Raw genomic sequence first — 16,503 nt, 5'->3', positions numbered from 1 at the left:
AGTTTCACCAACATGAGTTTTTCTTGTAGGTTTGTTTGAGGTCCGGGCCCTCCAGTATTTGGAAACAATTCCTGAGTCTGAGCCCAGCGGAGTGAATAGAATTTTGCGGAGTCTTGGTAAGTTGCTGTGTTTTCCTGTTAGATAAATATAGTTAAAAAAAAAAAAAACAACTTTTGCGGTAAGCATGCCTCATCACAAAAGCTTTATAATCACATCAACAATATAACCTCAAGGAGGGTGACCAGAAACCATGACCCTATTTCCTAAGTGTTTTGGAGAAAGACAAAACTCTTTCTCAGAGGTTAGGATTCTCCATCAGAGTCGTGCATGGGGCTGTTTTCCTCAGATGAAGCTCCCTCATGATATAAGAATTTTGCGTATCATGATTATTAATCTTTTCTAGGCCACATCCCTGGAAGAATCTTATTAAAATCTGCACCTTTTCCCAGAAAAATATACTTGGAGCATACAAACAAATTATGCATATAATTTTAGGGTGTTAATGGACCCCCTTGAAGCCCATCCATACACTTCAGGTTAAAAATACCTGGTTCAGAGGGCATCTGAGGCAAAAGAGGATTTCCTGCAAGTCTCTAATTTTACTCTTCATAAGGAAACACAGTTGTTTATGATTTTTCAATTATAGTTAACTTTTAATCATCCAGTATGATGTAGGAGAACAGTGGTGTGGTAGCCCCAAACAATGAAGAACCTGTATTCTATGGTATTTATATTGATCTTTGAAATATATGCCCCCCTAATTAAAATTAGCCCCTAAGTAGCTGAGAGACCATGGAAAACTATGCCTAGGGCTGTTATTTCATCTTTATACCGTGGTGTTAGATTAGATCAGTGGTTCTCAGCTCTGATTACAATATTATAATCTCTGGGGAACTTAAATGAAAATCCAGGGAATTTCCTGGCCGTGCAGTGGTTAGGACTTCACGCTTCCAATGCAGGGGCACGGGTTCAATCCCTGGTCAGGGAACTAAGGTCCTGCAAGCTGTGTGGTGCAGCAAGAAAAAGAAAAAACAAAAAGAAAATCCACCCCCCACCCCACACCAGGCTCCACGAAATCTCTGGGGAGCAGGACAGCTGATTTTAACCTACAGTCAGGTTTGAAAACCATGGGATTAGATGATGTCTCAGTTCTCTTCTACCTCTACAATTAGAAATGTGGGGATTTTGTGTGTGTGTGTGTGTTTGGTTTGGTTTGGTTTGGGGTTTTTTGGTGGTTAAACACATCAACTGATAGCTTGAGATGGCAGCTTACTTCTGGGCTGTTCTGAATGACTAGGTTTAATCCCTTGCCTCAAATAATGTATAATAAATAAAAATGAACTAATGAGAGTTCACTCTACTTTTTTTCCTTTAGGAAGTAAAATGAAATTTCTGCAGAAGAAATGAAATCTTTGATTGACAGCCTCCATCCTAAATAGAACAGAAAGTGACAAAGAAACTATTTTTCCAAGAGTCAAGATGCCCTGAAGTATTCTACAAAATCTTGAAAGTTGAAAGGTTACAGAGCGGGCCAGGTTCTCGGAGGAGGATTCTCCTGTTGCTGCTGTAGTAATCACTGGAGAATTGTTGGGAGTAGTCTGGAACCAATGCTCCCTTTACTCTGCCTCCAGATTTTTTTTAAGTGGCCTTTCTTTTTGATTCTTGAGCTCATTCTTTGTGTTTTGAGCTTAGTCTATGAAGGCACTTGTCTTTTACAAGAAAGAGGTGGTGTTGCATTTTAAAAACAGCTCAAAGATGAGCACAATGAGAAAAGTGCTGCATTTAAGGTACTATGGAGGCATGGCAGAAGTAGAGGACTAGCCCTTCACACATAATTCTCATCACTGAAATACCATGGCAGCTTTAAACCTATGGGCTGTTTGAGCTAAGGACTATACTCATCTTTTTTTTTTTTTTTGGTCTAATGCTCTGTCTAGGGGAATCTCACTTACGTGGAAGCCCTATGTATTATCACTGTTACTGAGTATCTTATAAAAATAGACATTTTATAGCTCCTCCTCCACTTTGTGTGGCACTTGGGTAGCTTGTCCCACGCATGTCAACATTAAACTTTGGGGAATTATAGCTAATGGGGGACTTCCCTGGCAGTCCAGTGGTTAAGACTCCACGCTTCCACTGCAGGGGGCACGGGTTTGATCCCTGGTCCAAGAACTAAAATCCCCCATGCAGATTCCACATGCCACGTGGCATGGCCAAAAACAAGAAAAGAAAAAAATATATACCTAACAGGAAACTGTCCTTTAAGGGCGTGAGAACTACCTTCCTTTTTAGTGTCCACCGTGTGCCATGAATGGTACATGTATGTCATCTTGTTTAGTCTTTAAATCAACTTTATGAGATACTTGCATCTGCATTTTACTAATGAGGAAAATGGAATTCAGAGAGTTTAAATAACTTTAAACTGAAGCCAGGACTATTAGTTTATGAACACATAGAAAGTTGGTTATTCCTACAGATGGAAATTTGAACTCTGTGGGACTATAGCTATTGAAAAAGCTTTTTTTTTTATTTTGTTTTTGTTTTTTAAGCTGAAGTGTACCAGAGTCAACTTGCAGCTCTGAGAATAAGGGACTTCAAACTATAGGTGTCTAGATGAGACTTTTTTTGGTTCCTCTAGAAATGTTGGACTTTTTGCTCTAGTTAAATTGGACTCAGAATATGGACATTTCCTGGGCACACACCACATAATCACTCCAACCCTTAATATCTAAAGTAGTAGTAGTGGTTTGAAAGAGGAATTTGTCAGCATTGGTGTAACGCTAATTGATAAATGTTACAGCAAGTGTCAGTTTGTTTTCTTCAACTCCTGCTGATGGCTTTAACTGGCATAAAACTATTTATTCAAACTTAAAGCATTATAAGTTGTGTTATGATACAACTTATTAACTTGTGCAGTATTGTCGTTACAACCCACTCAGGTGTGTGTGAATGGATCTGAAGTAGACACCATTTAAGACGGGTGCTGTATAATACAATTCCTATAGATGTGGGTCCAGAAAATAGAACTAAGCCTATGTTTAAAAAAAAAAAAAGTTTATTAAGCAGCTTACCTCAGTGGGGCTTTTACCAGACATTTCCCCATTTGGTCTCCTCTGACACTCCCACCCTGAGGGAACAATTAGTAATTGGGAATTGAGTGTTTATAAAATGGGGGTATAAGGTGTTACTGTGGTGCATCCCAGACATCCCTCTGTGAGGAGACCTTTTCTTCAGGGATGGGAGTCTTATCCCTGCGATCTGAAGCTGCTTCCTTTTCTTCAGTTTGTTTTATTTTTTGTTTGTAAAGTATTACAAATTCTGGACACGTTTGTAAAATAATCGCTGAAAATTTGTATAAAATGTTTACAGATCTTTTAATGAATAAACAAACACAAAAAATTCCATGGATCTCCTGGAGAATTTGAAATAAAATTGCTTAAGCTGTAAAGATATTTTACTTCACTTAAATCTATAGCTAACACATTTATCTAATGGTAGGTAAAAGATAATCGATCCTAGACTAACCAAGCTTAATTACCGTGGCCAACATTTCCAGGCTCTTGGCAAAGTCGGGGTCTAGATTTGCACACCGGGCACGGTATATAGTCCGACTACCTTATTTGGTTTTTCCCTGCTTAGTCAAAGGGAACTGGAAGCCAGGGACCAGAGACTGGGCACCAGCAGTAGCAGGAGTGGTCGGAGGCAATGAGAAACTATTCTATTACTGTAAGTTCTAAAGGCAAAATGATTGGATTTTATACACGCCCTGAAGGCGAAATCACAGTCTTTTTAAAAGATGGGATTAGCGGGCAGTTATTTCGCCCTGGGGGCGAGATCAGGTTCATTTTGTTACGCAGTCTAAAGGTTCGCAATTTTAACTGGAGACTAGCGCCCACTTCCAGAATCTGTGAAAGAACTGCACTTAGTGCAGAGATCCTCGGGGCGCCGAGAACGAAGAATGGTGGGGGTACAGCAAGGAAGTGCAAAGGGAGAGAAGTTTAACGGAAGAAGGTGGAAGGTTAGGAGAGTAAAGCCGAGGTGGGAAACCAGTAACTTTCTCCCCGCCAAATCCTGCAGCCAGTTCCCTCCAAAAGTTTTAAAGGATTCCCCACCCAGATATCAGCGTCCTGAAGGAAACCAAAAGTCCCAACTCCTGTCCACTTTGCTGCCAGTCGGAGGCAAAACGGTAGAGCACACGGGGACCGGAAGTTGAGATGTACCGCTGACTCGGGGAAACCACGACGGGACATCAAGTCCGACCAAAACAAAATGGCCGGGCAATTTCTAGCCAGCGCGCCCTCAGAATTAACTTAGGCGCCAAAGCTGATGCGCAGCCGACGTCATTACGTTAGCGTCGGGCGCAGGAGTATTTAAGAGAACCTGAGCCGGCGCAGACTCGGAAAGCTCCGGCGAACCTAGGAATGGCGGGTACGGGTTTGGTGGCCGGAGAGGTTGTGGTGGATGCGCTGCCGTATTTTGACCAAGGTTATGAAGCGCCTGGTGTGCGGGAAGCGGTAAGTTCGGGGTGTCTGTGTAACTGACTCAGCGCTCGCTGGCCTTTAGTGCTGGAAGAATCGCTTAACAATTTGCTGCCCCTACCCTGGCCCCTATTCTCGTTCTTAGGCTGCGGCATTGGTGGAGGAGGAAACACGCAGATACCGACCTACCAAGAACTACCTGAGCTACCTGACAGCCCCGGATTATTCCGCTTTTGAAGTAAGTGTGATGTTTTGAGCCGAGCGTATGAACCGGGATCCTGTGAATCCTTATTTTGGATCGAGAGCCTTCGCCACGTAGAAGTGAATTTAAAATTCCAGCTTTAACTGTTACTTGCTTAGCTACTACTTACCCTGTTGTATAGGTATTGTCAGTCAGTTGAAAATAGCTACACCTATAAGCCTTCCCCGGGGTTCTTATTCTGAGATCCACGGAAGGACTTTCTGGGGCTCCGCGAACTGACCTAACAATGCAAAAATTAGTGTTACGTTTTTCCGAGATAGGTTTATTGCGTAAATTCACAAAGGGATCCTCTTCTCTCTAATTAAGGTCTACTGTAAAACAAGTGATCTAGGGTTTTTTAATATATTTACAAAAGCCTAATTACCTAAGCCTCTGAGAACCACTGGAGGGCGGCCTTGGTATCAAGTCTTAAATATTTACTGGGTGGACGTGAATGACTGTAGAGATAAATCATATCTGAGTGAACCATATCAAACCATTTAGATATTTAGCCTAGAAGTGCACCCAAAATACTATTTAGGGTCTAATTAGCTGAATGAAATATAAAATATCATTTCTAAGTTAATGGATTTCTGTTAGGCATTTTAGTACATGCATGTTCCGTTTTTGCCCCCAGTACAGTTAGCCGTTTATTTATGAAAGAATTCTGTTATTAAAACGCAGGATTTCTTATTGAAGTAACATGAAAAAAAATATTGGTTAAGTTTTAAGTAGGAGAGAGATGTTCCTATGGCATGCTGTTTTCCCATGCTTTTTGTAAATGATGTTTCCCAAATATAGATGTTATCACATTAAGAACTAAGGACAGTAATGGGTACTTATTAGCTTGACTTCTGAAAGTTTTAGATAATTGCATTCAGTCACAAACTTTTAAATACTTGAGCCAGTTTTCTTTTTACCTCTTTTAGATACAACCTATGTTTCCTATCTTTATAATTAGTATACTGATTAGTTAACGCTTTTTAATAGTAGAAGCTAATAGTGTACTGGGTTCACTGTCTCAGTCCTAAAAACAGCTCTGTGAACTATATAACTGTATGTTTATTATCCCAATTTTTTAGATGGGGAAACTGCAGCTTAGGCTAATTTACCCAAGACTTTAAGCACTCCTCAAACTGCCTTTGAACTGCTCTTTCATTAATTCATTTAACAACTATTTCTGAAAATCGATTCTATTCTAGTTATTGGGGAACAGGAGTTTAAATTCTAGAGTGTGGAGACAGATAAATCAGAAAATATCAGATTATTGATAAAGCTATACAGAGAATTAAAGTAATGATGTGATATAGAGTGACTGGGTGACTGCTTTAGATAGGATGGCTGAGGAAGGCCTGTCTAAGCTGAGAATGAGAATGCTCTATGAGCAGGGATCTTTTTTGTCTTCTTCAGCACTGTATTTTCATCACTTAAAACAGTGTTTGGCACACAATAGGAACCCAGATATTTATCACTGAATGTATGAAGAGCGCCTAAGGCAGTTTAATGAATGCTTAATGTGTGCCATTCATGCCTGGAGTTCTTTTTATGACTTAGCCCTGTGAGCATTGGTTCATTCTTTGAAGAGAGTTGAGTTAAAATTCCAGATCTGTCACTTACTAGCCATGTGATGTTACGTGGCTGAAGATTGCTTGTACTATATTTTTGTAGTTTCTGTCTTACCTAATTGTTAGTTTTTACTCTGTCACTGTGCATAGCCTTCTAGCTAGAATGCCTTAATTTCTGCAGGAAACTAAGTAACCACATTTTCTTAGAGTTGTGTGAAACTCAGCAATAGTCCAAAAAAAGGCCTTCTCCAATGAAGACATGCTTAATGCACTATTTTTAAGCAAGGAATGTGACCTCTGGAAGGCCTTTTTTGCCTACTCTTTACTCTAAATGGAATAGGACGTTGACCAAAACACTGGACTTAAAGAGGTAGAGCTATACCACATTTTTTTTTAAATAGTAAAATTGTTAGAGCAAACAACAGAACCAGGTCCTTTTGTCCCTTCCCCTGTTACTCCTTTGCAAAGAGTAAAGTGAAAAGAGCAGCCAGGATCAAAAAGAAAGTATAGGTTTAGGCTCATAGCGCTAAAGCAAATTATTTTATGTCCCAAGTCCTCTTCTCTCTTCCCATGCCCCCAGTGAATACTTAGATCCATAGTTCTCAACACTGGCTTGACTTTACAATCAACTGGTGAGTTAAAAACAAAAGTTATAATCATGTCCTGTAGTGGGGGAGAGAAGTGATAATGTGAATTGTATTGGAATTGTTTTCGAAACTCCCATTTGATTCTAAATGTGTGCTGGACTGAGAACCACTGATTTAGGATTAATCCTTTTCTCTGAGGGCCCCTTTACATATGAAGCGTGTGTGTGTCTGTGCACTTCTCCAGATTCTAGAGAGCCCTGACTGCAGAGAAGACCTGGGGGGTGGGGAAATGATCCGTTAATAATGGATAGTAATACAGTTTGTTGATATGATTTTGGAAATAATTCTTTCTTCAATTTACACATCAGACCGACATAATGAGAAATGAATTTGAAAGATTGGCTGCTCGACAACCAATTGAATTGCTCAGTATGAAACGGTAAGTCCTACTTCTGGGTTCAGCTGGCCTCAAATCATTGTTTACTTTAATTATAATTTATTAGTAAAACTGCTGTAGCCATGTTAAAATAAACGTGGAAAAGAAAAAATTCTTGTCTGTTTTTATGTATTTAGTTTTTTCATGTAATAGGTATAATAGTGGTTCATGTAATCTTGTATTAATGTTCAAAAATATTCTTTGCGCCATTGTTTAAAAATGCAAAATATTTTAAAATCCAATAACAGGGGAATGGTAAATTGTAACTAAGTTCATGTTTAAGAACTCCCGAGGAAAGATTCCTGATTAGACATGTAGTGCTTCACTCTTACACAGGCAACATTAGTAAACTCAGGGTACCTGCATAGTTTGACTTTGGTTCTACTGTCTCCCTTCCCATGCCACTTTACTACAAAACTGTTTCAGGAAAAAAACCAAAACACCCTTTTGTTACTTTCACTAAATTGGAGAATTGGGTTGCTTAACATCTGAGGTCCCCTTCAGCTCTAAGAAAACTATGAAATGATGAGAACCAGTAACTAATCTGGCAGAGCAGAGAGGGCCACATGAACAGTAGGGTTATCCTCTCAGCATATGTACAGATTAAAAGAGGGATTTGAGTCTATAGAACCGAAGGACCAGATTTTTCCTTTTCTTGTGCTGCATTTCCATCTGGCTTGAATGATAAAGGCAAACTCCTAGGACTCCTCAGTTCTCTTGTTTCCAGGTGCTTCTGCTCTAAAGATTTTCATGATAGTAACTCCTTCATAACAGTATATTTTGAACCCATAAGTAGGTCATGATCCTTTAAGCAGTAGATTGTGAAGTAAGTTTAGTAAGACACCACAGCACTTTTTTAAGGAAGTAGGATAGAAAATATCAGAATGCATTGCATGTAAAGGTAAGTTTTGTTTTGTGAAACTTCTGTTCAGCTGTGTGTATTTGTGTACTGGATCACAGTGTAAAATATTTCTTACTGTGGGTTATGATCAGAAGTTCCCAAAATGCTACATTCATGATGCATGTGTAAAGCTTGTTTTTTGTGTTTTTTTTGTTTTTAAACAAAATGGTTTATCACTTCTTAATCCCAGTTGCATATCCCTCAATTTTTCATAGGAATGATTTGGAGTTTTTACAATACCTGGTAAAAATAACAAAATGGAAATTAGAAATTAGTTTGTAGTGACTCAGTAATGAGCTGAGATTTATGAAGAGTGTATGTTGCTGGCTATGTTGGCAGTGTTGAAGGACTGGGTATTATGAAGACAGAGAAAAGACTGAGTTCAAAATGTAAAAATTATTGTATCCCTTTGCCATTTTTTCTCTAGAGGGGTGTAGGTACGTGGGTGGGAGGGTGGATGGATGTAGGTGCATATTTTTTTCTATCCTACTTTTTTCCCTTAGTGTATTACAAACATCTTAATGTTTTTAATTATTCTTTAATAACATTTAATAGCTAATATAACAGTACGTTACATGAATGCACAGTGTAGCTTATTGAATTGTTCATTGAAGTGAACAATTTTTTGTTACTGTGTATAATGACGCTAGATCTTATTTGTACATTGATTGTTTCTTAGGATAAATAGATTTCTTATTATTGCAAGGTCTGCATTTTATCTTCAGTCTTCTGTAGTTTTTACAGTGTGCATAGACCCATGAGGCATTCTGTTGGGAGGAGAAAGAAAGGTTTGGAGGAATATGTGATTTTATTTCATTGTTGTTTAATTTCAGATATGAACTTCCAGCCCCTTCCTCGGGTCAGAAAAATGACATTACTGCGTGGCAAGAATGCGTAAACAATTCTATGGCCCAGTTAGAGCATCAAGCGGTTCGAATTGAGAATCTGGAACTAATGTCACAGCATGGATGCAATGCCTGGAAAGTGTATAATGAGTAAGAAGCCTTTTATGTTTCTTTTTTTTTTTTAAACCCATGCCACCTTTAGTCTTGTTTTTTTAATGTGGGAAGTAGAGTAGGAGAAGTGGGATAAAAATAGTATAGCTGGACTTTCACTTGGGGTCATGTCCCAGAACTACAACCCATATGAAAGGCTTTGAGACCCATCTCAAAGTTTAAGGGGATGTAAACCTAACACATTTGTTGTGTAATATTGCAATAATGAGTTCTGAGGTCTGATTTACAAATCACAGCTTGGTAGAATGTAATCCTTAATGTGGGGGGTTGCTTATACAGTTAACTCTCATTATTGCATGTTGTGCTTTATAAAGTGGCCTTGAATACTGAATTAACAAATACTGAACCATTTCTCCTGGGAGAAGTATGTACATATGTATATATACACATCTCAGATAGATTCTAATCTTAAATCCTTTAAAACAGCTCATCCTGGCAGATTCTGTATTTTCTTTATTTTATAAAAGAGAAGATAAAGTTCAGAAGTGTTAAGTAACTTGCCAGAGTTGGAAATCAGACTCTATCCTTTGGTCATCCCTGCATGAGACCTGAAACAAGAAGGTGGAGTATCTCCTTGTTCCAATGCAGCTGGAAATGTGCGTGTCCAGCAACTAAAATTTTTTGCTGCTCTGAGCATGTCCATGAATGATCACAAAACATTGCAGGTATTGATTTTGGGGTTACACATAAATTTGAGTGAGTAGGCAAATTCACATATACAGAATCTGCAAGTAATGAGAATTGACTGTAAGTAGAGAATTAACACCAGAGACAAAAGTGCCACTAGCTCCTGTTTCTGTTCCATATAACTAGCTTTAGCTTTAGGTTTTGTTATCTATTTAGGGTTCAGTTTCCAACTTGTAAAACTCAGTGGTTAGATGATCTCCATGGCTCCTTTGAGCCCTAAAGTCCCGAGTTTCTATTAACAGTTTAAGGAGAAAAGACCATTGAACTTCACAGCATAAAACTGTTTGTTAGAGTATGATTCCTGAAACAGTAAAGCAAAAATCACGAAATGATAAATACCTTTTCTCAAGTTTTCAGAATCATGTTTAAATTTCTATTGGCCACATAAGGATCTTTGGGCAAAATCCAGAATTTAAGAAACTACAGAACAAACAATTCAGTTTCTATTGTGAATATGTTGCAAGGAGAATAAAGGGAAAATGGGGTTGGGGTGATTAAGAAATTTAAGAGAGCAAATCAATCCCAAAAATGTGTATTTCACAAAGTGGAAAAATGTGATCTTTGTCCTCAGGAAGCTTTATCTAGTTGAGGAGGCAAGATATTCTAGGCCAGATAACTAGTAGTTCATTTTTGGCAGTATGGGGGCAAGTGCTGCATTGTGTGTTGTGGTCCATAAGCTACAGAGATCCACAGAAAGGGACATTAAGGATTAGGACTATTATAAAAGGGTGCGATTAGGGGGTGGGGGTGGGGGTTATTGAAGTATAGTTGATTTGTATGTTAGTGTGAGGTATACAGCATAGTGATATAGTATTTTTGCAGATTATACTGTAGGTTATTACAAGGTAACAGGTATAATTCCCTGTGCTATACAGTATATCCTTGTTGCTTACCTATTTTATATATAGTAATTTGTATCTGTTAATCCCATACCCCTAATTTGTCCCTCCTCCCCTTCTCTCTCACCTTTGCTAACCACAAGTTTGTTTTCTATATCTGTGAGTCTTTCTGTTTTGCATGAATTTTCATTTGTATTATTTTTTAGATTCCGCATATAAGTGACATCGTACAATATTTGTCTCTGTCCAATTTGTTTATGTCACTAAGCATAATATTCTCTAGGGCCATCCACACTGCTGCATATGGCAATATTTCTTTTTTATGACTAATAGTCCATTGTATATGTGTATATATGCACCATATCTTAATACAGTCATCTGTTGATGGACATTTGGGTTGCTTCCATGTTTTGGCTATTGTAAATAGTGCTGCTGTGACCATTGGGGTGCGTGTATCTTTTCGAATTAGAGTTTTCATTTTTTCCAGATATATACCCAGGAGTGGAATTGCTGTATCATGTGGTAGTTCTATTTTTAGTTTTTTTTTTTAGGACCCTCCATACTATTTTCCATAGTAGCTGCACCAATTTACATTCCCACCAACAGTGTACAGGGGTTCCAGAAAAGGGTGAGATTTGGATGTTTAAAGGAGAGCAAGAACATTCCAGGAATGGAGGAGAACATAGGTGAGGGGATGGGGGGTGGGGAGGAGGCATTAAATTGAAGAGAGCATTGCTTTCGTCTTGCCTAGAAACCTTTAATAATTTTCCCTTACCTACAAGTTAAGGTCCAGGCTATTTAACATGATATTCAAAGCAAAAGGCTATACCTCAGTTGTAGACTTTCACTCCAGCCAAACTAGTCCTCTCCTTGGTGATTATCATAAACTCTGCCTCGGAGCCTTTACTCAGGCCTTATCTCCTCCTGGAATACCCTTAACTATTCTACCCAAATTCAACTTATTTAAGGCCCAACTTTAATCTGCTTCCTTTTCTTCCCTGATTAAAATTCTGCCTCTGGTACTCTCTCTTCTGAGAAACTGTACAAATTATTATGCACATCACTTGTTTTACATTTAATTACATAACACTTTATAGTGTTGGTCATTCTCCTGCACATATTTTGTCTCCTCCAAACCCAATGGATGCTTCTCCAGAGGAGCTGTACTATATTTTCTTTCTTCATGATAGGATTTGAGGGTGTCAAATATGCTAGGCAGAAAGCTTTTAGCTCTAAGTAGGTCTTGGTGCAGAACTGCTTTAAAAAAATAGTATTTCATTAATAAGGAGAGAATTCTGTACTTGAAACTGAAGGGAAACCTTCAAGGTCAGCCCCTAACTTTACAAATAAGCAGATTTAGCCCTAGTGATGTCAGGTGACTCATCAAAGGAAACATAGCTATCTAGGGCAGAGCTGGGAGTCTTCTGACTCCCATGATGCAGTGTGATCAGTTTCAGCATTCAGAGTACGTGAGGAGAGACCTGTGTACTTAAGAGGGAGGCTGGAAGAAGGGAGAAGACCACAAGCTGGGCTTTCAGGAAGAGGTGATTCAAAAGAAAGCTCCCTGTTAATGGTCGGAGGTCAGGAATAGAGTACTAAGCTTTATTGTCCTCAGCATGGAATGAGTGTCAAAGTTAGGGAAGTTGGGATGAGCTAAAGGAAAGCTGGAGAGGCACCACTTTTTGAAGACCAAATCTCTAGAGAATTGGAGTTAGTTATAGGAAATCAGTCAGTGGAGATAGAATAACTCAGAAGGGCAGCAGGAAATTTGAGTCACAAAAGCTGGGAAACAATACTGGATCTAGAGCAAGAGCATAGTAGGGCCAATGTGGTTGAAATGGACTCTACTGCCTTAAGAGGAAATTGATATGGTATGTCAATTATATCTCAGTAAAGCTGTTATTTAGGAAAAGATAGATTTTGAACTTTACCCTTGAATCACTTCTCTAATGATAATAATCACATGGAACTCTGTATGGCTCAACTTCTCCCCTCTGCTCATTAGAGCTGACTTGGACTGGAATCTGAATCTATAGCCTTCCACAACAGTTTTTTTCTTCTCTCTAGCTAGCAGTAGACAGGAGGGGAGAGTGACAAGATAAATGTAGGTAAAGAAATAAAGAGATAAAAGGGAGTGTAAATGAGTGCACTCATCAGATACTTCCCATCTTGTCTATGAAAAGACAATAACAGTTTACGAAGTGATATAAGTACACAAAATCAGAATATCGGTAAATGGCTTGGGCTCAAGAGTTTAAAAGACCTGAAGTAGAATTCACCTCTGACACTTAACCATGTTACCTTGACCAAGTTACTTAATCTTTCTGAGTATAGTGTCCTAACATGTGAAATAGGGATAATCATACCTACCTCAAAGAATTCTTATGAGAATTAAATTAGTTTTATAGAGTATCTAACATGGTTTTGGCACAGAAAGCTCAATTAATATTAACTATTTTTAGCAGAAAAACTTGACCTTGTATCAACTAGATAGTACACTTTTAGTTGGTACTATGTGATTTTAACGTACATTAATCTGATTTTCTTTTTCTTTTTTAGAAATCTAGTTCATATGATTGAACATGCACAGAAAGAGCTCCAGAAGTTAAGGTAAATTGTTTTTCTTCTTATTTCAGAATAAAGTTGAGGTGAATCTTAATAAATAGAATGAGAAGTAAAAGGAACCATTGGACTATAGTCATATGAGAGTAAATAATTGATGATCCACTCTGTCAAGTGTCTGGTGTTGGGTTTGCCCTACCTGAGTGGAGGAGAAATAGACCTGAGGTCTGAAAATATCTCTACCGGGTCATTTGCAGTTTGCAAGTCTGCAGACATTGAAAAGGTACTTTTAGAAGGGGAAAAAGTTGTAGAATAACATGTATAATCTGATTTATGTTAAAAACAAAAACAAACAAACAAAACACCCTAATCTATACATGCACATATGTATACAGGAAAGAATCTGGAAAGACACTCACCAAAAACTGAACAAAAGTTATCAGGGAGAAGGAGAAGCACATGGGAGGAGGGACTTTGGATTTTTAATCTGTTTGTGTGCATGCTTGTGTGTGTGTATTTAATTCTTCACCATGAGCATGTTTTATGAAATTTGTAATTGAAAAATAATGAGAAGAAAGTTAAAAAAAAAGTTATTTCCTGGAATTAGTCTATGACTATATATGTGTATATATATACACATATATATCTGTACTTCTCAAAGGACTAAAGATGTATTATATTAGTTATAGATTTTTCTGCTGATTTTAGTCTTATTTTAGAATGTAGGTGGCTTGTATAAATGTTTTTACAGGAAACATATTCAAGACTTAAACTGGCAGCGAAAGAACATGCAACTCACAGCTGGATCTAAATTAAGAGAAATGGAGTCAACGTGAGTATCTACAATCCCATCACCTTTTAAATTGCTTAGCACATTTTAAGATCAGGATTCAACAATATAATTCAAACAGTATTCAAATAGGGTGCCACAGGTGTCAAAGAAATGCTATTTTCTGAATCCCGCTCTTCACTGCCTCTTCCTCTTTCTGAAGTATGGGCTCGGAAGGAAATGAGAGTTACAAACAAAAACTGAACCACTGCTAATTTATTCTGATCTTAGAGCACCCTGTTTTCTGTCCAGTACTTCTGCTCTGAATAGGATTTTACCTATATTCTCCTTTTAAAAGGAAAAAAGTCTATTTTTTAACTCTTGCAGGAGGGAGATTCCATACTTTCTTGATAATTTGTATGTGTCTCGGGGTTTTTCCCTTTGTTTATATATTTTGTTTTTTTAATGTTCTTCATGTATTCAAATAAGTTTGTACAAATCTCTGAATATAGTCATGATTTTTTTATCATTTCTTTTCTTTTTTGATTTGCTCTTTCCCTAACCTCCATCACCCACATCACTGTCCTTGTTCCACCTTCCCCTCATCCTCTAAGTACCCCATGTTATCAGTCTATTATGCATCTTTCCACACTGTTGTTCAAACTAATATAATCTTCTACGTGTACATGTGTGTTTCTTTTCATTTGTCCTAAGACTTTTTTCTGGGGGAAGGGGAAGATTCCTTGAATCTATGGAATTTTTTTTTTTTTTTTTAAGTTTAATTTTATTTATTTATTTATTTATTTATGGCTGTGTTGGGTCTTCATTTCTGTGCAAGGGCTTTCTCCAGTTGTGGCAAGTGGGGGCCATTCTTCATCGCGGTGCACGGGCCTCTCACTATCGCGGCCTCTCTTGTTGCGGAGCACAGGCTCCAGACGCGCAGGCTCAGTAATTGTGGCTCACGGGCCTAGTTGCTCCGTGGCATGTGGGATCTTCCCAGACCAGGGCTCGAACCCGTGTGCCCTGCATTGGCAGGCAGATTCTCAGCCACTGCGCCACCAGGGAAGCCCCGAATCTATGGAATTTTATCTTAGCAGTTGTAGAAATTCTTCATCATTTTTCTTTATTGCCTCTGCCTTATTTTCTCTCCTTTTCTGTTAATCCAATTAAATACCAACTTCAATCACTCTTTCATATCTCTTCAACTCTTTCTAACTTGTTCTTTTTTAAATTAAACTTTTTCTTTTGAGATAATTGTAGGTTCACATGCAATTTTAAGAAGTAATACAAAAAAAAAAAAAAAAAGAAGTAATACAGAGAGGTCCTATACACCCTTTACTCGCTTTCCCACATAATTACACCTCAGTTTTTGAAAATGTAAAGCTAAAAGTGAAGGTTAGTGTTATGACCCTGGCTGAAAATATATATACTATAAAAATCTTATAAGGGAAAGTTCACATTAAGTAATTTCCCCCCCCTTTTTTCTTTTCTAGTTGGGTATCCCTGGTCAGTAAGAATTATGAGATTGAAAGGACTATTGTACAATTAGAAAATGAACTCTTTCAAATGAAGCAGCAACATGGAGAGGCAAACAAAGAAAACATGCGGCAAGACTTCTGAAAAAGACTAATCTGGTGGGTAGAAAGGAAAGCATGTTGGGCTTTCACAGAAGATCAAACATCTGAACTGTGAAGAACAACAGCATCTTACAGAAATCATCAGTGGTTAAATGTTTAGAAAGCATAGAATGTGGACTGTTATATTCTGTTTGTACATTTCAGCAAAATAAAAAATTTCAACATAGTGGTGGCTTGTTTTGTGTTTTTGCCATTAAAAGAACTTTAGACTTTCAAAATAAGTATGACTTTATAATAATGTTATGTTCGTAGAATTAATTTTGAGTCACCAGGACCATATTTTGTACCCAAGAGATCTTTATTGAAAGTTTTCCACATGTACAAGAAGTTGGAAACTTTTGATTTATAAGTATTTCAAATAAAGAGGTAGTTGGACTTACTTGGTGCTCCAGTGGTTAAGACTCCGTGCTTCCAATGCAGGGAACACGGGATCGATCCCTGGTCGGGGAAGTTTGCACGCCGTGCAGTGCGGCCAAAATTTAAAAAAGGTAGTTCTAAACAAGTTCTTAATTACCAAACAAGACTAAAGAAATACAATGACTCCATATATGTTATCTATGATGATGATCATCATCATAAGTAACACATAAAGCTTAGTATGTGCTGAGCACTGTTCCAAGCACTTCAGGTAGATGAACTAACATGAATAGAAAAATAATTGGATCCTCACAAAAACCTATGGAATTACATGCTGTTGTTCACATACACAAACTAACAGGTGCTGATTAATTTGCCGAAGTTTTATTAGCTAGAAAGCATCATCTAAGTTTTGAACCCAGTAGTCT

At 38.0% G+C, this 16,503-nt stretch overlaps 2 protein-coding genes across 3 annotated transcripts in view; both read left to right on the top strand.

Moving 5' to 3' along the window:
* DENND2C (DENN domain containing 2C) overlaps positions 1 to 3,399 on the top strand; it is a 98,971-nt gene extending 95,572 nt beyond the window's left edge. For both annotated transcript variants that reach the window (XM_068540558.1, XM_068540557.1), the window contains exons 18-19: positions 30 to 116; positions 1,376 to 3,399. In XM_068540558.1, the coding sequence (XP_068396659.1) occupies positions 30 to 116; positions 1,376 to 1,407 (119 nt within the window). In that variant the 3' untranslated portion in view covers positions 1,408 to 3,399. The remainder of the gene's footprint in view (positions 1 to 29; positions 117 to 1,375) is intronic.
* Positions 3,400 to 4,317: 918 nt separating this feature from the next.
* Positions 4,318 to 15,884, top strand: BCAS2 (BCAS2 pre-mRNA processing factor). The gene is made up of 7 exons (XM_068538145.1): positions 4,318 to 4,514; positions 4,624 to 4,716; positions 7,240 to 7,310; positions 9,042 to 9,203; positions 13,310 to 13,360; positions 14,064 to 14,144; positions 15,575 to 15,884. Exons 1-7 carry the CDS (start codon positions 4,422 to 4,424, stop codon positions 15,699 to 15,701), a joined length of 678 nt encoding a protein of 225 aa, XP_068394246.1. The 5' UTR covers positions 4,318 to 4,421; the 3' UTR covers positions 15,702 to 15,884.
* The last annotated feature ends 619 nt before the right edge of the window (positions 15,885 to 16,503 follow it).

The sequence above is a fragment of the Eschrichtius robustus genome, chromosome 3, assembly GCF_028021215.1.
Source record: "Eschrichtius robustus isolate mEscRob2 chromosome 3, mEscRob2.pri, whole genome shotgun sequence".
Lineage (NCBI taxonomy): Eukaryota > Metazoa > Chordata > Mammalia > Artiodactyla > Eschrichtiidae > Eschrichtius > Eschrichtius robustus.
The sequence above is the reverse complement of the archived record's forward strand: the minus strand, read 5'-3'. Positions and strand labels throughout refer to the sequence as shown.

What these genes read in the sequence shown, in the direction of transcription:
- BCAS2 (XM_068538145.1), top strand. Translation starts at nt 4,422, where the DNA reads ATGGCGGGTACGGGTTTGGTGGCCGGAGAGGTTGTGGTGGATGCGCTG. An exon ending in CGCCTGGTGTGCGGGAAGCG is followed by an intron (nt 4,515 to 4,623) that starts GTAAGTTCGGGG and finishes TCTCGTTCTTAG; the next exon opens with GCTGCGGCATTGGTGGAGGA. An exon ending in TTAAGAGAAATGGAGTCAAC is followed by an intron (nt 14,145 to 15,574) that starts GTGAGTATCTAC and finishes TTTCTTTTCTAG; the next exon opens with TTGGGTATCCCTGGTCAGTA.